This window comes from Zalophus californianus, chromosome 4 (assembly GCF_009762305.2).
Source record: "Zalophus californianus isolate mZalCal1 chromosome 4, mZalCal1.pri.v2, whole genome shotgun sequence".
In the NCBI taxonomy this organism is placed as follows: domain Eukaryota; kingdom Metazoa; phylum Chordata; class Mammalia; order Carnivora; family Otariidae; genus Zalophus; species Zalophus californianus.
In genome coordinates this window covers 152120403-152147037 of record NC_045598.1, presented here as the reverse complement: position 1 = coordinate 152147037, position 26635 = coordinate 152120403, and the positions used below count along the sequence as shown (strand labels likewise).

At 41.0% G+C, this 26635-nt stretch overlaps 1 protein-coding gene across 2 annotated transcripts in view; it reads right to left on the bottom strand.

The window, feature by feature from the left end:
- The window catches only part of CPQ (carboxypeptidase Q), a 451967-nt gene that overhangs the window by 92309 nt on the left and 333023 nt on the right, over positions 1 to 26635 (bottom strand). For both annotated transcript variants that reach the window (XM_027582022.1, XM_035726988.1), the window contains one exon: positions 7036 to 7127. In XM_027582022.1, the coding sequence (XP_027437823.1) occupies positions 7036 to 7127 (92 nt within the window). The remainder of the gene's footprint in view (positions 1 to 7035; positions 7128 to 26635) is intronic.

The window sequence follows — 26635 nt, the reverse complement described above, 5'->3', positions numbered from 1 at the left end:
GAATAACCTATGCTCTGGGCATTAGAGAAATCTCCCTCCCTCAACTTTTTAGCGATCATTCTTGCCTCAGGCCCCCTTTGGCCTCCATTGAGTCCCCAAACCCCCTGCCTCCATGTGAAATCTGTGCTCCTGGGGGTCAGCTTTAGCTATGAACAGGATGGCATTTCTACGGCCTGCTCTTCCAAGGGGTTTCTCCGAAATGAAATAAGGTCATTCCAACCTTTAACAGCCCCACAAACCTCATGCAGGATAAAAAGGCCTTGGGTCTCCTTTAAATCATAAGGCAGAACACAGAATGCAGGTGACAGTCTTAAAGACAAGAAAGCAGGCAAGAGTGAGAGCATGCTGACCCTTAGAAGTGGAGGCAGGACTTTCCTTGGGACTCTTCAGAACTGTACCTTGAAAAACATAAAAATATTACTCCCACAAGCATGGCCAGAAAAAAAGTCTAACAATATAATGTACTGGGGGGGGGGTGGGGAACAACGAGGGCTCTCATAGATTGCTGGTGGGGATGTAGAATGGTACAGCCCCACCTCTTTGGCAGTATCTAGTTAGATACACAACTATCATATGACACAGCAATTCTACTTCTAGAAAAGAAAAGAAACGCGTATGTCCACCAAAATATTTGCACAAAAGTGTTCACAGGAGCCTTATTTATAATAGCCAAAACTAGAAACAACCCAAATGGCCATCAACAGGAGAATGGATAAAGATGCTGTGGACTACTGATACCATAGAAAACTCTCTGTGATAGAAAGGGCTGAACCACTATGAATGTACCAACATGGATGGATTGCAATACCATACTGTTTAGTGCAAGAAGCCAGACTCAAGAGTACATACTGTATGATTTCATTTATATGAAATTCAAGAACAGGCACAACCAATCTGTGGTGATAACAGTCAGCATTAATAGTTACCTTTGGTGGAGTCAGAGGTTGATCTGAAAGGGAAGTTTCCTAGGGTAACTGGAATGTTCTGTATCTTGATCTGTGTGATGATTACACAGGGGTACACATTTGCCAAATATATTGAGCTATATACTTAAGATCTGTGCATTTTATTACTGAATGCTTATTATACCTCAGTAAAACACTGTTAGCATGAAAAACGTGTTACTTCCAAAAATCAATTACATAAAGCACAAGCAATATACACATAAATAACTCTCGAGTCCCTGTGCCAATGTGAACAAAGTGCAAAGAACTTTAGATCTGGAAGAGAACATTTTACAACTTATCAAAATATGTGAAGTAGCATTTTTTTTAAAGAGAAAAATATGTATACAACCTTTATAGGACATTCTGCTATATGACTTTCTGTTATGCCTATTAGAATATAGGCATGCTGGACGAAGCCTCAGGATTACTTCTATTCTAGATGACTCCAAAATATAATAAAAAATTCATTTTCTGGTTGAATTATTTTACCTAGTTACTGACTCCAAAACGCTTATAGACCTTTTTGAGCCAAAGTTTGTTTTCTTGAAGAGTGTTTCAGACTTATAATAGAGTTGCATATGAGTTTCAAAATGTATACACAAACCACAAATAGCCTGACATATTTCACAACAGTTTAGTAAGGCTAGCAATTATTATAATAATTCGGCTAATATTTCGTTAAAAAGCATAATTATGAAGTAAAGATATCTATTAATCTGAATAAAATTTTGAAAATTAGTTTGGCAATAAGTTTCCTCCTACAATTTTAAATAACTTTATTTTATATTTTTCTATGACTATATTAATAAAAGTAAATTGTAAATGAAGATGTATTCACTAAGAAAAGGACAGTTAATTTTAATTTTATTCCCACAAAAGTTTAGCAACATGTGTCCATTAAAATAGCCTTTATAGAACTTCCACTGTTGAAAAGATCACGTGGAGAGGAAGAAGGAATACATTCAGAGTAACAAAAAGAAGGAATAATAATTTTCTGCATCCTGTTTTTATCCATAAGTGATGCTATATAAGTATAGCCAACTTTACTATTAAATACCTAATAAGAAAGCATATATCAAAGGACAGTATATGTGCATTTATAGTATTATAATAGTATCTTCCTGGAGAATATTTAATTGGCTCCAAGTAAAATTAATAAAATTATCACTTAAGTCATAAAAAGCCATAAAGAAATCATTATATGAAAATAACAGCATGAAAATATTTTATGCTTTTTGTCATATTAGATTAAGGGTCAGCAGACTTCTTTATAAAGCGTCAGATGTTTAATATTTTAGGTTTTGCAGGCATATAGTCTCTGTTGCACAGTCAGCTAATGATGTAAAAAACAGTCTTAGGCTGAGGTCTGTACATTATTAAACAGGTGGCAGGCTGGATTTGGCCTGCGGGCCACAGATTATTGGTCCTTCACTGATAGAGATCACTAATAACCATAACTGTACCATAAAAATGCTAGGAATATTATTTTGAAAGTTCAAATCCCTTATTTTTACAATCACCAAAATAGGTTCTCCCCAAATAAAAGTTCCTCTCCTCTTTAATAGCATCTACGCCGGAGCCAAAGGCATACCTCAGGTCTCAGTCATCATCAATATAAAGGAGAGTAGCCTTCCCTTTTCTCTCTTCCTGATTACTCACTCAAACCCACGTATTCCTCAAGGATTAGGTCCTGGGCCTTCCTCATGACCAACATGTCCTAGCCATTTCTCCCTTTTCTTAACTCCTTTGCATCTGCTATGCTAAGCCTTTACAGTACTCTGCACCCTGTCAGTGACAGAGTCCTTTGTAAAAGTAAGGTACTTTTAGTAAATAACTTAGAACCCCATTATATATTGTTTGTTATACTAAATTGCTTATGTGTCAGTTTAAAGTTAGTATTTAAGCAGAATGTAAGATCCTTATGGCCAAAGACTGCGACTTCGTTTATTTTATCTTCCCTTTCTTCCATTTTTCCCTCGTGCACCCTCCCTTTCTTTCCTCCCTTCCTCCCTTCTTTCCTTTCTTCTTTCCTGTAGATTAGAAACTATTGCACATCCTTAGAAATGTCTAGATAAGGTGTTGTATTTATTTCAAGGATAGAAATGGGGGTTGGAGCGTTAAGAGAATGTTCTATGGGAAAGAGGGCATTTCAATTCATCCTTGTAGAACATGCAGGAGATGGAAAGAGGAGAGTTCAAGGCAGCGGGACGGTATGATTAATGATGTGAAGAAAGGCCAGTGTGGGATACATAAGGAGCTGCTCATTTTTGTCAGACTGGAGGACGATGGAGGAGGATGGTGGGAAAGCGGGGCAGGGAGAACCGCAAGGACCAAGAAGCTGAGCAGCTTGGGCTAGATTCTTTTAGCACTGGGGGCAACTGAAGATGTGGAGGCAGAGGGCTTATTTGAATGGAGCTGGGCTTCCGGAAGAGTGACTTGATATGGTAGGTATAATGGAAAGCCTGAACTAGAGAAAAGACAGGGGACATAGAAATGAAGAGTTCACCAAAAGTGACAGAATGTAGCATCAATGGAATTTGACCATTTGTTAGATGTGGGTCACAGGCAGGGGAAGGAAGGAAAAGTCCCAGTGATGCTGTGACAGCTGGTGGGAGGGAGGATGAGGCTGTCATTAATGGAAACAACAGAGAAGGAGGGGCAAGTGTGACAGAGATGATGACCGTGCTTCCTTCGGGCTGGAGTGTCTGTTGTAGAGTAAATTTCTAATAATAGTTTACTGATCTGTAGTTGTACTGCTGAAGATAATATTGTCTTTTTTCCCCTCACAGATAATAATACTAGATCTTAGAATGGCACGCTTAATTGTACATTTTAATTGTAAATAATATTATAACTTTGTTTTCAATAGAACAAAGCACAATTATTATATGAGATTCTCTCTACATCATGAGGGTTGGGAGGGGAAGATAAACTTTAATGAGTTGAGGAAACTCCATGTCTGCAAGGCCAGAGGACCTCATATTTACTTAGCGGCAGAACAAAGGTCAGAACCAGTTCTCTGATAGCCAGTGGTGTATTTAGTTTCTTATTTGAAGGGAGAAGGCAAAACACAAAGCCTTGGAAAGTTCAGATGTGGTACCATTTTATGCTTGTACTTCAAATGTTTCGGCAGGTGTATTTGCAGGAGGAGGAAGGATATATTCCCTTGTCTGCCATTTGTGGTTTATAAGATATGGCATTGTTTTTAATATGAAATAGAAACTTCCATCAAGCAAACGTTTCCTGATGCCCCTGTTCTTTTACTTAATTGTCTTCTTTCATTATTTTTACTTCACAAGAATTAAAACAATACAGTTATATAACTTACTATATCCACCTCGTCGTAGTTTTCTCTGAGAGGTAACCATGCTTAGTGGACGATAAAGATCCTTTCAGACTTCAGTTAAGCAAACATAAACTCTCTCTTTGCCTTTCCACAACCATTTCCAGAACTGTCTCATAAAACCTTTCCACTCTCCCTCTGACTGCCAGCTGGATATTGATGCTCAAGGCAACATTGGGAGTCATGTTGCTGAAGAGTCTATCAGCCTGGACCCCTGAATGACTACGTGGAGCAAGCCCTCCTGGAGACTGGATGGTAAATGAGCAAGAAATAACTCTCTATTATGCTGAACCACTGGAATTGTAGGACTTATTCATTTCAGTAGCTATCACAACCTTAGTTAGATCAGAGGATCAATTTGTTGTGGCTGGAGTGAACTGGACATGGTTTGCTGTTTTTTGGCATTAAAAAGTGCTATGGAGAAGTTTAAAGACAGTCTTATTTGTCCTCCCTGGCTTGGTCCTTGCTTATTATATTTACTTAAAGGGAAACTCAGCCACCCCAGAAATGATGATGCTCTTGACAATGCCTCATTCAGTATGTTAAACATGAGAATACAGAATAAGTCTTTTGAAATTGACTGTCTCGTATAAAACATGCAGAATGTTTTTTTAAAGGTGAGATAAAGAACTATTTAAAAGTAAAAAGCCTGTATGTCCTTTTCTGGAATCTCTTTCCATTCCTGAAAATGCAAAGCAGACCAGCTACCAATGTATAGACTCTTGTATAGAGGCCACATGGATATTGTCAAGATAAACCAGTTCTGTTAATGTGATTGCACATCCTCTGGAAAAAAATGTATATATATATATATATATATTTCTCTGCCAACCTCCTAAAAGCTTAGAATCAAGTTCTTTCTGATTTCACGTATTTCACATATTTTGGTAAGCTACAGTGAAACTCAAAACCTTACAGAGGAATAAACCTTTTTTCAGATCTAAGGAATTGCAGTGGTTGAGGAAAGTTCAAGCCAGATCCACTGCAGTTTAAATCCATTTTTTTTTCTTGGAGTAGAGTATATTATCGAGAATAAATGTGCTTCCAAACAGTTCTCAGGTATTCTGTTTAGATGTATAGAATCTAAAAGTTCTCCTTAAAAATAATTCAGTTATTTTTGTTGCCTCAAGATAAAGTGCGAACTTCTAAACATGATGTATATATTCTTCTTGTTCAGGCTCTTGTTGACCTCCTACGCTCTGCAGCTTGCATTCGGTGCACCAGCCACTCTGAACCCCTGAGGAGACTGCTGTGCTCACTTTACCTCCGGCCTTCGCAGGTACAGTTCCTGCCACCCACTTCTCTGCCAACTCCCTTTCCTTAGCTTACTTCTATTAAGTCCTTAAGTCTCTGCTTCGGCGTCATTTCTTCCATGTAGCCTATCCTGACTGTTCTCCCAGGCCAGGTTAGGTGAGCTTCCTGTCTCTGCCGTCAATACTTTATCAGAACACTTCACACATTATAGTATAACTGAAGTTCAGTGGTTGGTGTCCTTTAGATTGGAGTCTTGGTAAGGTTAGGGTGAATCGTTAAATGACACTAAATCTAGAGCCTAATATGAAGCATAGTAGGTGGTCAGAAATATTAAATGAAGGTTGCTGAATCTAGAATAGCTCTCCTCTGATGTTCTAGTCCACTACAACATATAGGAGCTGATGCTACTGACCCACCAACCACAGGACATTTATCTGGAATAGTCTTATTCCCCACGATCACTTGAGGCCAAAAGAACTGAAGAGGTAGAAGAGTTGAGCATAAAGTATGGTTTTCCTTTGTACAGTACATAACTATACTCAGTGGTCAAATTCATGCCCCTGAGCTCATTACTCTTAAGCTCTAACTAACTGAAATAGGGTAATAGAGACCGACTCCGTAAATGATCCAAAAGGATACAAACACAATTCAAAAAAACAAACCTCTCTGATTTTGATAATGGAAGCCTGCAGATCTGTTCTTTCTAATCTGAAATGCAGGACAAACAATCCCGCAGCAGCAGGCCAGACCCTGCTCCTCCGCCCAACCATCACTGCTCGGCAGCATACCCCTTGATTTGGGAATTCCTCTTTGAACTCACATTTGATTTGCTCCAGAGTATCTCTGAGCTTGTACACTTTGCCCTCTCTCAAAGTGGTTGTCCACATTAATCTCCCTGTCCCCGGTCTTAAACGTGGTCTCGTATTTCTAATCATGATCTTCCGCTATCACCTTCTTGTCTCAAGCTTCGCTTTTGTCTTACTGAAGTCAGTGTCAACCCAAGCTGTCCTCCACATGGCCAGGTCTGAGCTGCCGCCATTCCCACCGCCATTATCAGGGCTCCTGCTGACACAAGGCCCCAGGACTTGGTTCTCAATTACCATAGTGCTTCCAGGACAACTTAGGGCATAAAAGTATGGGAGAGAGCTCCGTGGGCAGAGGGAATGCTTACCTATTACTATTTCTCTGGCATGTGAGAGTACAGCAGAACCAGAGAGACTTTAAGAAAACGGCATGGCAGCTGGGATTTTTCTCAGGTCACACACTGATGTAGAAATAGAGACGCCCTCAGCTCCACACCCTGGTTCACCAGTGCATTCTCTGCTATGGGACCCAATGAAGAAGGCTTCTGCAAGGGGTGTTAGCTGGGGTCAGCCCACCAAAAAGTATTGTTGAGAGTCTTCAGGACAATAGAAGGAAGCAGGGATGCTTTTGGGTTATTCACCTTAATTACACATGCAAATGCCCAGAGACCCATGGCTACTTTCTTACCTTGTGTAACTGGTAATACTGGAAGCCACCGATTCCACCTTGTTCCTCTGCAGTCCAGAGCACCAAACGCAGAGTCCTCTTTGGTCGCAGCCCTGGGAAAAAATAATAAAATAAGTGATCCTTCAGTTGATTTTACATTTTTTAGGAAATGGCAAGGCCCCTCATCTGCATTCTGGAGGCAGGAGGACATCAGAGGCGTGCATATTCACCTCTTGCTGATGAGGCTGCTGGCTGATTCAGAGTGTGGCTGACACAGCAAAGAAGCACCCTCAGGGCTGATCTCCAGGGCAGGTTAATGGAGAAAGGGGCTATGCAAATGCTGCCTACAGGCCAGGAAGTGAGAGCCTCTAATCATATCCTGAACTGACAACCTGCCCAGCAGAACCCAGTGGATGGCCAAGGTCAGTGGAATGTTAGATCGCATATAGAAGATGCAGTTGGCAGGACTCTAGTCAGATCAGGGAATCTTCCAATGATTAACTGAAACCCAAACATTTGGCTCTACTTCCAGATAAGGTGTGTAGGGGATTGCTTCTTAATCTCAATCCACAAGGATAGCTAGCTGCCCATGCTATCCTCGGTGATGTCACGGAGGCCAAGCAGAGGCAATGTTTATGGCTACCCACGGTCATTCTCTTCTACTATTTGGAAATACAAGGTTATTCACTTAAGGTCAATGAAAACAAATGCAATGCAGATGACATTTTACTTACTTTATTACTTCACAAACAGCTTGGTGACGATTTCGTTGACTTGGGAAATACAAATTTGTATCTTGGAAGTTATTAAAGTTGTTGGCCGATCTGGCACATCTAGAGCCATTTTTGAGTGACTATGTCTGCTCAATAGAAGTTAACTATTAGGAAGTCTGTTTCTCAAACTTAAACAAAATGGGAACACAATACACTAAAAGTCCCATTTTGTGACCAAGAATTAAAATCTGTTCTGATTTGGACCTTATAATGCTGTTTCAGAGAAATAACAATGACAGAAAAACAAGAAGCTGGGCTTGAATCTTATTAAGAGGATCCATCCTCCTGGGAGCCAAAGGGAAGGACTCTGAGTGGCTCTGAGATGGACCCACCACAAATCGCAAGTGTAAGCACAAAGGGCGGCCACCTGGGCACGAGGCCTTTGAGGGAACAGGCTGGTCAACCGCAGTCTGGATGGGAAATGATCCTGGGGAATGGAGCTCGGACCTGCCTCCTCCCAGCACCAACGAGGATTCTCCTTTCATAAGCCTAGTGCTAAGGAGCACAACAGGAGCTACATTTTCTACTAAATTGAATATTGTTGTGAAGCCATTTTATATGTGAGCATTTTAACATAATTAAAAGAGCACAGGTTTAGGACGTAGGCTGACCTGAGTTCTCATTAAAACCGGGGTGAGAAATTTCGGTATCGAATCGCTCAGAAAATCCCCTTGATGCTTTCTCCTAAGTCCATCTAGAACCCAGCTTCTCACCTGTGCTAGCACTGTGGTACAAACCCCACTGTCTTCTGCCCGGGCTGCTGTCACCCCCTTATTGCTCTCTCTGCAGCAGTCTCTCACCCCTGCAGCCAGAGGACCCTTGTAAGAGTGAAACCGGATCATATCATTTCTCTGTTCAAAACCTCCCATAGCCAGAATGTAAGCTTCCAGAAGGCAGGGGTTTATCCTTCTTGGTTCCCTATGATGCCCCTAGTGCCCAGCCTGTTTGGTACACATTAGGTGCCCATTAAATAGGTACTGAATGAATAAATGAACCCAAAGCTTGGTATGTCACTTAGAATAAAGTTCAAAGCCCTCCATCACTTTCCCAGCTTCATCTCCTAAAACTCCACCTAGTTCACTCCTAGGCAAGCTGTTACAGATGAAAAAGGCAGACAGGGGTGCCTGGGTGGCTCAGTCGTTAAGCGTCTGCCTTCAGTTCAGGTCAGGATCCCAGAGTCCTGGGATCGAGCCCCACATTGGGCTCCCTGCTCAGTGGGGAGCCTTCTTCTCCCTCTCCCTCTGCCTCATCCCCCCACTTGTGCTCTCGCTCTCACTCTCAAATAAATAAATAAAATCTTAAAAAAAAAAAAGGCAAACAGCTGGTGAGCCCTGCAATCATTAGGCACTAGCTGTGTAACCATTGGGAAACTGATCTACCTGAAGTTCAGCCTCCTTATCTGAAAAGAAGAGAGAATATTATATACCTATTCCATAACTATTTCATGGGATTGTTGTGAGGATTAAATGAGATGTGATAATGTATAGAAGACAATTCTGTAAAACTACATAATGGAGATCTAGGCCCAGAGCACACAACTGTACCCCTAGAGAGAAGGGGTATCTAAACACTCACACAGAAAGTTCTTTCATAAGCATTTCGGTGCCTGCTGACAAAGAATCCTGAAGTGCCCACTGCTCGCTCCAGAGTCAAACTATCTGCTCACATTCAAAGCACAAACTTGTTGTGGGAAGAAGTCTACTCAGTATATCCAAAAATCACACTATTTGGTCTCTTTCAAAGAAATGTGCTTAATGCTGATTTAAATCAAATAACATTTTGCTTGCAAGATAGAAACAATAAGAAAGGATAAAGTGCAAATGAAAATTCTGAACTTTTTTTAATCCATAAAAAGGAAAAAAATACACTTCCTTTTTACATTATCTCTGAACTTACCAGCAAAACAGTACCAAAGTATTACAATGATGGAATTCTCTCAATAAGGATAAAGGCATAGTTAGCACAGGTTAGAAAAATCATCATTTTTTAAAGCAAATGTCCTGAATATCCCTATAGATTTGGTGCTCCACCTGCGAATCATTACCGTCTGGGATGAGTCTCCTTCATATTTCAAATCAGCCAGATGGTCAGTGATGTTATATTAAGATAATAAAGAAGTAATCAGTTTGAAATGAGGAACGCTAAGGCCTCCAAAAAACAACAGTGTAGCTGTTGGTGCACAGCTGTCTTTAAAAAGACAAATGGAGCCTCTTTCAAGGCCTTGAGAAAGAAGCTCAGTCCCTGTCAGCACGGAACATGAGTGCCTGTCCCACGTTAAAGGTGAAGGGCCAGAAAGAAGAGGTTAGGAAAGCAGTGGTTAAGCAAATGCTTGCCTGATCTCCGAAGTCTCTGCTCTGATATTCTGGTTGTCTCTAAACCTAAGACGAATGCATGGGACTTTATTCAAAGACTAGACCCTTGTCCTAGTGAGGAGTTCGGGGGCCCCAAGCCACCTGAGTCTGTAGATGGGCAGTGTGGGGCACAGAAAGATGCTGGCCATGAATTTGAGGAAGTGTTGTTTGCTTCTCTGCTCTGCTACTTCTGGTTCTGTGACATCAGGCTAGTTACCTAATCTCTCAGGGCCTCAGTTTCTTCATCTCTACAATAAAGAAAATGGTCATTGGCTCACGGGATTGTGGGGTTTTTTTAAAGACTTTATTTTACTATTTATTTGAGAGAGAGAGAGCACGAGTTGGGGGGGCAGAAGGAGAGGGAGAAGCAGTCTCCCTGTTGAGCAGGGAGCAGGACGCGGGGCTCGATCCCAGGACCCCGGGATCATGACCTGAACCAAAGGCAGACGCTTAACCCACTGAGCCACCAGGCACCCCGCCTTATGGGATTGTCAAGAAAATTAAATGAGACGAGGTGAATATATATGAAGCACAGTAGGCACATAGTAGGTTTTCAAGAATTGTTAGTTAGCTTCTTTCTACATCATCCCACACAACTCCTCAGTCTGTGCCAGTAATCACCAGGGAGATCTTGTGGGAAAGCCAGGAGAGAGGCATAGTCCTCATTCCTTATCCTTAGGAACCGGAGAGTATCTTTGTTTATTCAGAATGTGTACTCAGCCAAGGAAAAAGTACAAATTTCATCTAACTTTGTAGAAAAACGCATACCACCTCTTTCAGTAAGGAATGCTTCCTCATCCCAACATAGAGCGTATCCAAATCCAAGTAAACTGGAACAGGTTCCTCACTTTTTAAAAGTGAAGGCCAATCAGAATTGTTAGTTTCTGAATAAAGTCAAAGAGCTGGATAAGTCTGAAAACTGAACCAAGCTGATGTAAGAATATCTATATTTTTCGTCTTTAAATGATATAATTTATTGTGGATCTCAAATCCAAACTAGATTTAAAAGCTAAGAAAGAATTCTAAGTATATAAAATAGCAACAACAATAATAAAGCAAAATCACCAAGAGCAACACAACCCAGTGATAGGAGGCCAAACATAGGGATTTCATTTTGTAGGAGAACTGGGGTAAACGAATAGCTCAGTAGTGATCCTGACTCACAACCCTGGCTCTGGCTTGAGCTACCCAGCACTGGCCCCCAGCAAGCACGAGAAAGTCTTAGAAATGGAGGTGAGTGGCAGGACTCTGGGCTCAGCTGTCCAGGAGTCGGGTCTCATTGGGGTTTTGTCAGAAGACAGGCAATTAGTTGCCCTATGGATGTCTAGTAACTTTGCAGAGATCTCTACCTCCTGGAATTTCCATTAAGAACTCCAGATAGTGCAGCACACATTTTACAACATGTGGTTTTCCTCTTTAAAAAACATAAACTGCTGATAATGTGTCAGAATTTTGTCTTATTTATGAAATATGATACACGTGCATTTCACCTCCATTTTACTGAGGAAAGTAATAATGCTAATGGGAAAACAGTGCCTAGGAGAAAAGGTCAAAACAATCTGGTTGGGCTTTATTTTTCATTATTATCAAACTTAAAGATGAGAAGGCTGAGAGGTGACTTTCATTAAACTGATAAACTGAAGAGGTCAGTTGATTGTCCCACACTTGCACCGAGGGGGCAAAGCAAAATAAACTCACATTAATCCAGCCTTGGAGATAGCTTTCCCAAATCATGAATGCTAGCGAATGCTATTTGTTAACAATGTGTATTGACCCAAATGCTCATTTACTGTTCATTTCAGTCCCTCCAGAATTATGTGTGAGTACTGTTCTCCCTTCTGTGACCTAACTTTGCAGAGAAAACACAACTTTCTCTTGCAGTAAATACTGTATACTTGTTTTCCATATAAATGCACTAGTTCATAAGTACATTTGTTGCCCAGCTCTCATTTATCAATACTGCAGAAGAGTGCCTATACTTAGAGATTTCTATTCCTGCAATAAACCTGATTAATGTAATATTTGTGGTACAGATAAAATAATGAGATATTAGCATCTAAATTGAATGAGAATGAGCAGTAAGTAAGCATAGTGGTTGAACACATGGATTTGGGGGTCAAGAACTATTTCTAACTTGGACAAGTTACATAATTTGTCATATGGTATATAAGCACATTTTTTTTTAATAGGAGGCATAAAAAATAAAAATAAATAAAATAGGAGGCATGGTTGGATACAGATTAATTATTTTAGTGAAATAAATTGTAATTACTTCTTTTTATAATAAGGCAGGAACAGAAAGTCACTTTGAAGATCTTTTGTTCTTGGAAGTATTGCTTGGTATCTTAGTTATGTAAATATAAAGCAATTAGGCACTTTTGGGGGGCACTTGGACAGGGCAATAAATTGGGTTTTTAAAAAAATTTTATTTAAATTCAATTTAATTAGCATATACTGTATTATTAGTTCCAGAGGTAGAATTTAGCGATTCATCATTGCATACAACACCCAGTGCTCATTATTTCAAGTGCCCTCCTTAATGCCCAGCACCCAGTTACCCCATGTAAATGGGGGGCCCACCCATTTACAAATACACCAAAAACCATAAGATACCTAGGAATAAACCTAACCAAAGAGGTAAAGGTTCTATACTCTGAAAACTATAGAACACTTATGAAAGAAATTGAGGAAGACACAAAGAAATGGAAAAATGTTCCATGCTCATGGATTGGAAGAACAAATATTGTTAAAATACCTGTGCTACCTAGAGCAATCTACACCTTCAATGCAATCCCTATCAAAATACCATCAGCATGTTTCACAGAGCTGTAACAAACAATCCTAAAATTTGTGGGGAGCCAAAAAAGACCCCAAATAGCCAAAGGAATGTTGAAAAAGAAAACCAAAGCTAGAGGCATCACAATTCCGGACTTCAAGCTCTATTACAAAGCTGTAATCATCAAGACACTATGGTACTGGCACAAAAACAGACACATAGATCAATGGAACAGAATAGAGAGCCCAGAAATGGACCCTCAAGTCTGTAGTCAACTTATCTTCGACAAAGCAGGAAAGAGTATCCAATGGAAAAAAAGACAGTTTCTTCAACAAATGGTGTTGGGAAAATTGGACAGCCACATGTAGAAGAGTTAAACTGGACCATTTTCTTACACCACACACAAAGATAAACTCAAAAATGGATGAAAGACCTAAATGTGAGACAGGAATCCATCAAAATCCTAGAGGAGAACATAGGCAGCAACCTCTTCGACCTCAGCCGGAGCAACTTCTTGCTAGACACGTCTCCAAAGGCAAGGGAAACAAAAGCAAAAGTGAACTGTTTGGACTTCATCAAGATAAAAAGCTTTTGCACAGCAAAGGAAACAGTCAACAGAACTAAAAGGCAACCTATGGAATGGGAAAAGATAGTTGCAAATGTCTTATCAGGTAAAGGGCTAGTATCTAAAATCTATAAAGGATTTATCAAACTCAACACCCCCAAAATAAATTGGTTTTTATACTCCATCTTATAAGCTACTACCTCTGACTCATCTGGAGAACAACCTGGACATTGGGCAGGAGGCAAATCAGTGTGTAAAAGGAGCCTAGAGCCTTCTAGGAGAAAAGCCCCCAGGTCCTCATCCCTGCCTCCTTGGATTGGGGGCTGGGGATGAGAGACCTCTTGGGTCAGGGCGACAATGACTAAGGTCCTGGGACAGAGAAAGTCTTGGAAACAATTGAAATAAAGTGACCATGATGAAGGGAGGAGTCTGGGCTATTACCAGGACTCAGCACAGTCACCCAAGGTTCTAGGGGAAGGGCCAATTTCAGCCTAGCATGTGGCCAACTCTGGAAGCTCCTCCAGATCCAGCTACCCTGGCACAGAGATTATGATTTCGGGAATAAGAGCTGAGGATGGGATTGTAAATGAAGACAGTTGTCATCTTGTTGCCCGAAATCAGCACCACTGTGACTCAGGGGTACAAATAGCGGCAGGCAGTGGCCAGAGGGAAGAGTAGTCACAGGTGGATCTAGCTACAGGTTTCTGGGGGAGGACTGACCTATTCGGCCAGAGTGCTGTCCCAGGATTCATGGGCAATCTGGAAGCAGTGGGTGGGACCTCAAGGGGAGATAATAGACTTCTTGCTAATAAGGACTATGGAGGCTTGAATGATTAACTGTAAAGGAGATTAAAGAGATGTGATCATATTTATAACCTGTGTTTGTGGAACAGGTCATAACAGTTATAATTTCCATAATTCAAAGGGAAGAGTCCTACGTCATTATAATGATTAGGATTCTATTACACAGGAAAATCACCACTAATCTTTGCTGCAGCAGGAACACCGTGACTACCATTGTGTGAGGTCATTTCTGGCCCTAACCAGTTTCCCACTCTCATCCACCACTTCTGCCTCATCCTAAGCACCAGTCACATCACATTTCCTATCCATCCCTGAACACATGCCATGCTAGCTCAGATTTTTGGTCCTTTGTATATCCTCTTCTTCCTACCTAGAATGCCAGCTCACTTTTTCCATCTGGCAAACTCCTATTCACTCAACAAAGCCCATCTCTAATATTACTTTCTCTGAGAAAGCTCCCCTAACTCTAGGGCAAAAGTTGGCTACTCCTTTCTCAATGTTCCTCTAGAACCTCATATATACCTCTCTTTTCATTTTCAACCATACTTAAATGTTGTTCTTCCCACAGACCACTAATTTCCTGAGACTTACTGATTTCTCTTTTTCCTTATCCTGGTCCAGGACCTGGCATTTAACAAGTGCTGAATAAATGTCTGTTAACTGACTGACTGAATGAAAGAATGAATGCCTACATGCATTTATGTAAGTATAAATGAAAGCTACTGCATTTTCATTTAATCTAGCCCATATTAGTGCCTCCTGATTGCAGGAAGTTGGTAAGATATGCTCTTTTTTTGTGAAACCAAACCCCAAAAACACAGGTGAAACCATTCCAGTAGCCTAGAGAATTAGATGTGCTTCAAATTCAACATTTACTTCAGCTGCTATTACATTTACTTTTGCAGCATGGGTCTAGTCAAAATTTAGTAGAACAGCTTTTGTTGATTAAGTCATTAAATAAATACATTATGAGCAACAGAAATCTTCCCATTAGCTGTTTTAAATTATAGGTATTTGTATTTTGAACTCCAACAGTTCTCCCTAATTTTTTACTTATTTTTTCTGATTATAAAAACAATATATATTCTTTTTAAAACTGAAAACTGGGGCACCTTGGTTAAGCATCTGACTTCAGCTCACGTCATGATCTCAGGGTCCTGGGATCGAGTCCCGTGTTGGGCTCTGCACTCACCAGGCAGTCGGCTTGTCCCTCTCCCCCCACTCATGATTTCTCTCTCTCTCTCTCTTTCTCCCTCTCAAATAAATAAAATCTTTAAAAAAAAAACAAAACTGAAAACAATAAAAAATTGGAAACAAAACAACCTCTAAGCATACTGCTATACTTCCTTAGAAATTTTGTATGCAAGTATGTGTATACATACATATAAAAGCGATATTTTAGTATAGTTTTATACTTTTTTCACTCAAAATTATGGCATATATGGCCTTTATCTACTGTAATTAATAAACTTTAAGAAAATGATTCTTAATTGTTTCAGCTATTCTCTTCTTATTGGACATTTAAGGTTTATATCCTTAGGACCAGTTCTTAAAACTAGAAATACCAAGTCTAAATAGTATAAACCTTTTTAAGGCTCTTGAAACATGTCACTAATGTCCTAAAGACATGTTACCAATTTATATTCCCACCAGCAGTATGTAAGAATATTCACTTCTACTTAATGTGGAATTTTTTTTATTATGTTATGTTAATCACCATACATTACATCATTAGTTTTTGATGTAGTGTTCCATGATTCATCATTTGCGTATAACACCCAGTGCTCCATTCAGTACGTGCCCTCCTTAATACCCATCACCAGGCTGACCCATCCCCCCACCCCACCTCCCCTCTAGAACCCTCAGTTTGTTGTGGAATTTTATTCCTATCCCCTTTGTTTTGATATGCTTCAATATGTTATATCTATTTTTCAATACTACATTCTACTCATTTTCAGCCAAAATGATTACACACACACACACACACACACACACACTCAATCTGTAGTATTTTTTAACTTGATTGAGACAAATGTTAAGTTTATTTCTGATGCCTGACTAGAGTTAAAATATGTGAATTTGTTTTTCTTATTTAAATTGTCTGACATTAGGGCTTTTCCATCAGTATAGTTCCAAGATTATGTTAGTATCACATAGAGATCATAAGTCTGATGTAGTTGGCATCTTTAAACATACTATTTCTTTTTCCCTATCATTATTTAGAGTGTTTTTATCTGCAAGGAGAAATTGAGAAGCCTGGCTAATGACAGATTTGAACTCTGAATCACATTTCTGTTAAGAGCTCTACCCTGCAAAAACATCCAACGGGGAAGACTTAAACACATAGTACAATATCTAAGAAAACGATGGTGATCAAGAACAAGAACCCAGACAAATTCTCTTACAAATTCACATTCATCAATATGGTTCTTTAAATTTTATTTCTTGTGAAGATGGTACTGTGTGAGAAGAACGGATGTGTTTATACTTGAGTCAGGGATTATCAGAAAGTAATACAGCTCCAACGTGCAACTGAGATGAGGAAATTTCTGGGATCCACTTTCAATAGCAAACAGCAGACATGGGGCACAAGCTATTTATAATGCAGGGGCCCTCATTAAGCTGCTTCTGTGAACTCTTTCAAGTGGTCATTTTTAGGATTGCAGTGGACGGGTTTTATCTTCATTTTTCAAGATGTTCTTTGTGTATAAAATCAGTTAAGAGGTTACCCTAAACTTGTTTTTGACCAATAATTAACCACAATTTTTATTCTTGTTTTCATTTAAGTTTAGGTTTTCAGGCCATAACACATTTGAGAATATCAAATGTGATCAGCCCCCAAAGTGATCCGCCAATGTTCCTGCTAAAGGAAAATGTCACCACGGAAAGAACAAGACCATCAAAATGTCCCCTCCTTTCCATTCCCGCTGCACTGTGGCTACGACACTTTAAGCCCTTTGAATCACTGCAATCGCCAACTGTTTCCTCCCATTCTCTCTTTAAAACTGCCCCCAGATTCATCTTTCTACAATACTGCCCTGAACATGTCACTGGCTACATGAAAATCTTTAATCACTCCTTACCGTCTACGGCAGTAGTCTGCCTCTGAACTTGTTTTGAACATATGTCTCTATCAGTAACACAATTTTGAGCATGCACCAACACGTATGTATGTATAAATGACACAGACCCAATACTGTCAATACACTTAATACATTAGTAAAATGTATTTCTTTTTTTAGATAAAGAATACGTTCCTGTACCAAATGATGATCCTACGGAGTTCCTGGCTTCAGAGGCCACGGATCTATAACATAGAGTCCAGCAGCATTAATTAACTAATGGCATTTGAGGCTTCACAGACTAGTTCCAACCTGCCCCTCCAGGCCTGCCTGCAACTACTCCCCTTTCCAAAGCCTCCATTCCAGGTAAATCGTTATCTTCATTTTCTTTCCATTGCTGTACTTTTCCTCATTCCCTTTATCCTACCCCATTTGCCCTTCCTTTTTCTCCTGACTTACCTATATCCCAACCATCTTTTAAGACCCAGTTCCAAATCCTCCTGTTCCACTCTCTCCTTCCTCTGAACTTCAAAACTTTTATTTTCTGTTCCACCCATTTGGCACTTAATCACAATTAATGTAGTTTCTGCTTTGGGTTTCCACACACAGCTCCTGGTAAATCAAAGGGCTCTATACATATTTGTTGATAAATGGATTGGCACACCTAATGGAAATTGTTGTAAGCTGCCACAAGACAGATATAGATCTATAAAAAGAACTTTTGGACAGAGAATATTTTTAAACATTAAATCAGTTACCAGTTACATTTGCCTAAGGGAAAGTAAAGCCTTGGAAATAAGGCTGGGCTAGGGCAGGTGGAGGACATGGAAGGAGGCCTGGAATCTTGGAATCTCTGTTAGAGCTAGAATATTATAATTATGGCTCTGCAGATACTGAACCCACCCACAGGGACATGGGATTGCATTTTCTCAAGAGAAGTGTTTGGCCTTCCAAGAGACCTGCTGGGGTTTTTTTTTGTGTGGTTTTTTTTTTTTAAGTTTTTATTTATTTGACACAGAGAGACCGACAGCGAGAGAGGGAACACAAGCAGGAGGAGTGGAAGAGGGAGAAGCAGGCTTCCTGCGTAACAGGGAGCCCGATGTGGGGCTCGATCCCAGGACCCTGGGATCATGACCTGAGCTGAAGGCAGACACTTCATGACTGAGCCACCCAGGCGCCCCGAGACCTGCTGTTTATCTCAAACACTTTCATTCCTCAGTTATGGAAAGTGTGAGACACATTTGTATTCTCCAGATAAAAGAAAACTCGGAGCAAACTCAGGGACGTTTGCATGAAATTTCAATGCTTCAAAATTTATGAACCTTACACTACCAAGGCAATGGATTATTTGACCTTATGGAGCTTTTGCTTTCCAGGTCACTGTGTCACATGCTAGGTATAAAAGCTGTTGGGGTAAGGAAGAAATTTTATACAGTCTATAAAAGTATTTATAGGAGCTTGTCAAAATTGACTTCAGATCTCAAGGGACTGTCATCTTAGAAAGACTCCCCAGGTTTATCTTATGCCCTCCTAGGGCTTAGCTTATAGGGGTGTGTTCGGTGTCTGAGAACACTCTACTTCTGAAATGAAACCAAACTCACGCAGTTATGTGCTTAGTGTGGGAAGGAATGTGATGCCTCCATTCCCAGAACTTTTCCCAGGACCCCTGTCCTCAAACCTTCAAGTCAAACTACTAGCTTTTTTTCCCACTGTGTAGACACTAATACTTCACAAACATTATTTCCTGAGATATACTTAATTTCCACATTTAACACTTGTTAAAATATGTCACTGCTGTCCATCTTTCAATATACAAGCATACATTTAAGAATTATCTTCTATAAAAGAAGAAACAAATTCTGTAATAGAAGTGAACATACAAATCAACAAATACTCACTTGGACTTACTGTGCAGAAATCAAAAAGATTAAATGGCATAATCAAAGCTACTCAAAATATCAGACTCATTCATTCAACAACCATCCCTGGTCCAGGAACTGAAGGATTTAGGACTGAAGAGCCCAGTCATGATCTTTGGACTCATGGAACTTACAGCCTCGAAGACAGAGTAAGAAACTCCCACATCATTCTTATCACTATTACCATCATTATTGTTGTAGGCACTCGGAATTCATCTAAAAAAAAACCTGATCTTTTAAAAATGAAGTTATCATTTCTCTGGATGGAGAATGAAGTTACTCCAGAGAGAGAGAGAGAGAGAGAGAGAGACTTGAACTGGGTTCAAACTGGGAGGTAGGGCAGAAGGGTAATGTAGACAAGAACTAGACGAGAGCAATCACATAGTGGTACAGAATTTATAGCATCACCCATGTGATTTTAGAGATGGCCAACACTCAGTGCAAGCTGGGAGAGAGCAGACCAAGGTTTACTGGGCACTCAGTACTGTATCAGACACTGTGCTAAGGTGTTTCCAGATAATATTTCATATATTTTAGAAACATTTCCCCGTTTAATTCTGCGAAGCAAGAAATACTGCCTTTCCCTTTTACAAATAAACTTAATTTCTATACCTGAAATTAAGTCACTTGCCCAATACGACATAACTAGTAAATGGCAGAGCTGGGATTCTTATTGCCCAAATCCATGCCCAATCCATGCTTTCAATCACTTCAGGCTTTTGCCTTCCCAAGCAATAAGCTGCATGGGAAGATCTGACTAGTCCTAACCTTTTTTTAGGTGAAACTCTCACATTAGAGAATGTAATCTAACCAAGCTACCACTCAAGCTACCACCATTCCTATTACTCAAAGGAATATTAGCACCTTCAAATTCCATTTAACACTATCCAACCATGAGAGACTATGGACTCCAAGAAACAAACGGAGGGTTTTAGAGGGGTGGGGGGTTGGGGGGTGGAGCACTGTGTGTTATATGCAAACAATGAATCATGGAACACTACATCAAAAACTAATGATGTACTGTATGGTGACTAATATAACATAATAAAAAATAAATAAAATAAAACTGTCCAATATTAAAGAGACAAAGTGGCAAGAATATGGCCTGTAGACAATGTGGTCAGTAGGGGTGAGAACTGGGTCCAATGCAAAGAAGGACATTTTCTAGGTTGATGGAGATAAGCAATCAGATCCTAAGACATTCAAAAGCTGAACAACACTGGAATTTCAGATTTATATTAACAGGAATGACAAAAGTCTTGAACTGCTGGGTCTGAAAATCATCACTAACTTGAAATAAATAGGAAACAGAGAAGGAGAATAATTTAATTTCTATATAGGTTGCTGAAGACTCGCTTGCATTTTGGGAACCTGAGCTCCAGAAATAATCAAATTGAATCTAAAAATTTATAAGCCTAGCATCCACTTAGATCAACAAAGTGCATTTCCTGCACCCAAAAAATCACAGGGCTTCTCAAGAATCAGGAAAATATGATTATCAAGATTATTGTGGAAAAGGAGCTCTGAATGCAAATATATTAATTTTTGTGTCAACAATAAGTCCTTTTGGAAAACACAACTCCCAAAGACGTTGCGGGGTTTTAAGTTCTATGGAAAAATGATTTTTTTAAAAATCCAGTTTTCACTGTTCTCCACAGAGGGAGATTAGACCAGAGGCAGAGTCTGGTCTAATTGAGTTTAGGAACAGATCTGGAGGGAGGGCAGAAAGGTGATCAAGGCGCAGATCGGCGGCGTGCAGTTACGTAACAGTGAAGGTCTTTACAGTTCCACTGATGCTGTATTAGAGACAGCTGGCCAACTGGTGGGGCGGGGAGGCTGGGGAGAGCAGGAAGCAAGATTTATTGGCTACTTACCATATGCCAGACACTGTGCTACGTGCTTTCCAGACATTATCTCACTTAATTTTCACAACAATCCCATGATACCTAGAGTATTATGATGCCTGGAGGTATGATCCCCAAGTTACAGATAAGGAAACAAAGACTAAAAGAACCTAAGTGACTTGCACAATGTCATGGAGCTAGTAGGTGCTAGAGGCTGAGTATGAATCCAGATTTTCTTTTACCCCAGGGTCTGTGCCTTTCCAACTAGACCACCTGGCTTCGGACCCCGTTATACGTTGAGAATATTCTCAGGCATACGAAAGACAAAAATAATTAGGCAAACACTAAAGGCAGAACCACATCAATTAACAACACAGAAGTAACTGATTTGCTTTCTAATGAATGTTTCACTAAGTAGGCCACGTCCCGAGTCATCAGTGCTAAGTCACGAGGGGTCATTACAGAGGACAGGGTTTGTTTTCCACTAGGACCCCACCTTCTAACCCCTCCTCAAGTTTCCAGGGCAGTCTTAGCCAGGAAAATGAGGATTGAGACGAACACCGTGTGGGGGAAGGAAAAGAAGCAGTGTATGCAGACAGACAAAAAGCACCACACAGAAAATCAACCACCACCAGCCTGTTATTTGTAGAAATCCCAGAAATTCTACAAATCCCATTGTGAGCTGCAGGCCTGGAGGTACCATTATCTTCACTCTCCCACACAGCACTCTGATAAAAGTCATCCCCTTCTGCTAGAATTTAGCAGAGCTGACTCTCTCACCTGACTTAACCGATGGATGAGTGAAAGAAAGAAGGAAAGAAACAAAAGAAGGAAGGGAGGGAGGAAGGAAGGAAAATTAATGGAGAATTAAGAGCCAGAAAGCAAAATGACTAGGATATCAATGATATAGATATGATATAAACATTCTTAAGTCCCATTTCAAATGATGAAACCTAGATGGTAACCTGTGTTTCTTTTTAAAGAATATAGAGAATAGAGAACATCTTTTTTCCCATAGATAAATAACTCCTTAAAAACTGGTGACCATAAACAGCACTGTCACAAACTCAAGAAAAGATGTGGACACTTAGCTCTGTCTCTTCCTGCACTTCTTGCCAACATCCCCTGGTTGGGGAAGCTGTCAGCAAGCCATACTTGCTCCTGAGGCCCTGCATTCACCCTCTACAGTAAGGAAAAACCAGATGCAGCATGGGGGAGACCAAGTAGAAAGAATGCTGGAACCTATCCAAAATAGAACTGAAGAATCCAGAGAAGAAGGTGTCCATCTGGCTTTGCTCTCCAGGCACTGGAGGGTGCACTGTGGGCACTAGACACTAGCGCAGGGCTCGTGCAGAAGGAGGACAAGAGCCCAGGGGCTGGCTGTGCAGAGGGACTGGGAGGGGTCTACCTTGTATGGTAATGAGGTGTCATGCATAGGACCAGATGGTCTCCAAGGCCAAGGGACACAGAAAGGACAAGTGCCTGGCCACAGAGCCAACCAGGTCATCATGTGAAGGAGCAGTCATGAGAGATATACAAACCAAACAGACCTCCATGGCACTGTGCTGATCCTGATACGGAGAGGAGAACACTAACTGGAGAACAGAGATGTTTGATGAGGTAAAGGCAAAGGGAAGCTACCATTTACTGAGTGCCTATTCTATGCTAAAGCAATATGCTAAGCACATTATATGCATTAGTTCCTTTAATTCTTCTCATTTGACCTTCACTGTAATACAATGATGTAGGCATTATTATTTTTCCTATTTTACAGATTAGAAAATTGAGGCTGAGGAAGGTGAAGCAACTCACTCATGGTCACATACAGTCATCCCCCCTTCTCTGCAGGAGATAGGGTCCAAGACCCCCAGGGGATGCTTGAAACCACAGGTAGAACTGCACCCCATATATACACTGTTTTTTCCTAAAAGTACATGCCTCCGATAAAGTCTAATTTATAAATTAGGCACAGTAAGAGATTAACAACAATAATAATAAAATACAACAAGGATAACAATATACAGTAATAAAAGTCACGTGAATGCGGTCTCCTGAAAGACCTTGTACTGTACTCACCCTTCTTGTGACGATGTGCGATGATAAAAAGCCTACGTGGCAAGAGAAGTGAGGCGAATGACACAGACACTGTGGCCACAGTAGCTTTGGGCCACTGCTAACCTTCTGACGATACTCCGAAGGAGGATCATCCGCTTCGGGACCACGGTTGGTGGTGGGTAACTAAAACCATGGAAACGTGAAATGGCCGACAGGGGGCGGGGGGCTACTGCATATAATGATGGCAGAAGCAGGACTTGAACCCTTTTGATCCTGAGGCCCCTGGTTTAAGCCCATACTCCTGCACATGCGTCCCTGCAGTGAGCCCTGCGGGCTGGGGCTGACTCCCTTGGGGATTAGTTCGCAGGCACAGGCAACTGATGAAGATGACAACAGATGGTATCATCAGACACACGTTCACAGGACACCGATAAGAAAAGTCCTCTCTTGGCTGATCACCAAACTGAAAAGTGAGGAACTTAGTCCAAGGGAAGACCGATTCTCTCAGCACTGGGTTCACCCTGGCCACAAGTCGAAGGTACATTTACACACATCTGTAGAAACAGACAGCCTAAAACGTCCAAGCACAAATCAACACATTATTACAGAGTCTACTGGGCTATCAATCCCAGCTTCCTGGCTCTCCTTGGTTTAACTCACCACCATGTTGCTCACATCTATTTCTATATACTTGGGGGATCAGTGGCATAAAATATCAAATTGTTCTGAGCAAATAATTTTGTCTTTAAATTCTTCAAATGAAAACAGGCATTAAAAAGGTTTTTAAGAAATAGAGATGTCAGGTCATTTCCTCAAGGCTTGGGCTTTACAAGGACCTAAAGAGGGAGGACGGTCCACTGCCCAACCACACTAGCCACGCATATGTTCAAGCCCACTGTATGGCAACAATGTTGGTTTATTCATTTTTGAGCCTTGAAGCTGGAGGACTTTGAATCAACTGCCTAATCTAATCTTAGCCAGACTATTTTACTGTTCCAGCGTGAAATAACAGCACCAGAGTTGAGTCTCCTCGTGCCTAACAGACCATGGGCATTAAAAGTTAAATAAACAGGACTTATCCCAGTGTTTCACAGCCCACTTCTTTACAGTATTAAAACTGTTGCTTCATCCCCTTGAGGTTCCCAAGTAAGAAAAACAGCCTGTTCTTTATTATAAGCAATAACAATTTCCCCTCTCATCTAGAAAATGCATGCCACGGCCCAGAATAAAGTTTCTTTCAAGAATTAGATCACCTTAGCCCGTAAAGCATAACTGGGTTCTGGCTACCTGTGTTTATTGGGAGAAATCACAATCCACTTTGAAAATTTACACACATTTGGGGGGTGGAGCAAGATGGCGGAGGAGTAGGAGACCTGGATTTCGTCTGGTCTCAGGAATTCAGCTGAATAGGGATCAAACCATTCTGAACACCTACGAACTCAACAGGAGATCGAAGAAGAGAGTAGCAACAACTCTCTGAACAGAGAAGCGACCACTTACTGGAAGGTAGGACGTGTGGAGAAGTGAATCCAAGGAGATATTCGGGAGGATAGACGGCGGGGGAGGGGGGCCCCCCCGACGGCCGCTTCTGGCAAGTGATAGAGCCACGGAGCACAAAATCGGACCTTTTAAGAAGTTGGCTCTGCTGAGGGACGTCGCTGCAGTGGCTAAGTGGGGGGGGGGGGGTGGAATCCTCCTGGGACAGTGTGGTCTCAGGACCCTTGGGGTCACAGAAAGACCGGGGGTGCCTGAGTGCGGCAGAGCTCCCAGGTATCGGGGTGGGGAAGCCGGCTGCAGAGACAGAGCCAAGGCGCGGGGTCTCAGCTCGGGGTTGCCATAAACTGTGATCCGCGGCCCAGTCGGGCCACTGCTCCTCCAGCAGGGACCCAACAAGCGGCAGAGCCGGGGAGACTCCCCTTCCTCCCCCGGGAGGGGGGGGGTGGTGCGGGAGCGCACCGCAGGGATCTACTGGGTTTGGAGACTCCACACCGGGTTGGGTGCCAGAGATAGAAACGCTCGGTCACAGGCCGGGTGAGCGCGGAGTGTGGCCGGAGACCAGGGACACGGAAGTGACTGCTTTTCTCTGGGGGGCGCACTGAGGAGCGGGGCCCCGAGTTCTCAGCTCCTCCGGGTGGAGATTGGGAGGCCACCATTTTCACCCTGGTCCTCCAAAGCTGTACCGAGAGCTTGCAGGGAACAAAAGCTCCTGAGATCAAACCCGAGCAGCTTGCTTAGCCGGACAAGGGCGGGGCAATTCAGCCTCCGGCAAAGACATTTGGGAACCACAGCAACAGGCCCCTCCCCCAGAAGATCAGCACGAACAGCCAGCAAGCCAAGACCAAGTTTACCGATCAACGAGAACGGAAGAACTCCAGCGCTAGGGGAATACGGCACATAGAATTCATGGCTTTTTTTTACTATGATTCATTAGTTCATCAAAGTTAATTTTTTTAACTGTTTTTTTTAATTTTTCTTTCTCCCCTTTTTAACCAACATCTTATCAATCCCTTTCTAAAAAAAATATTTTTTATTTTTCATTTTTAGAGTCATATTTTATTCCTTCATGGTAGTTACCCTTATTTTTGGCATATATATATATAAGTTGTACTCTCTTTAAAATTTTGAGATACAGTTTCTTCTAACAGATCAAAATATACCCTAAATCACTAGTGTATGGCTTTGTTCTAGTCTCCTGCCTGATCACATTCTCTCCCTTTTTTCTTTTTTTTTTTTTAATCTTTTTTCTTTTTTCAAACAACTTATCAATTCCTTTTATAAAATCTTTTATAATTTTCATCTTTACAGTCATCTTCCATCCCTTCATTGTATCAACCCTTATTTTGTACATATATGTCTTTCTTCCTTTAAAATTTTAGGAGGCACTTTTTTCTAACAGACCAAAATACGCCCAAAATCTAGTGTGTGGCACTGATCTATGCACTAGACTGATCATATTTGATCATATTCTGCTTTTTTTGTATTGTCCTGTTTTTTTGTTTTTATCTTTTTTTCTTTTTTTTTTCTCTTTCTTTTTTCTTTCTTTCCCTTTCTTTTCCCCTGGTTTCAGGTCTTTTCTGATTTGTATACAGTATATTTGCTGGGGACGTTGTTAACCTGTTAGCATTTTGTTCTCTCATTCATCTATTCTCTGGACAAAATGACAAGACGAAAAAAATCACCTCAGCAAAAAGAACAAGAGGTAGTACCGTCAGCCAGGGACTTCCTCAATACGGACATTAGTACGATGTCGGACCAAGAGTTCAGAATCATGACTTTAAAGATACTAGCTGGGCTTGAAAAAAGCATGGAAGTTATTAGAGAAACCCTTTCTGGAGAAATAAAAGAACTAAAATCTAACCAACTCGAAATCAAAAAGGCTATTGATGAGGTGCAATCAAAAATGGGGGCACTAACTGCTAGGATAAATGAGGCAGAAGAGAGAATCAGTGATATAGAAGACCAAATGATGGAA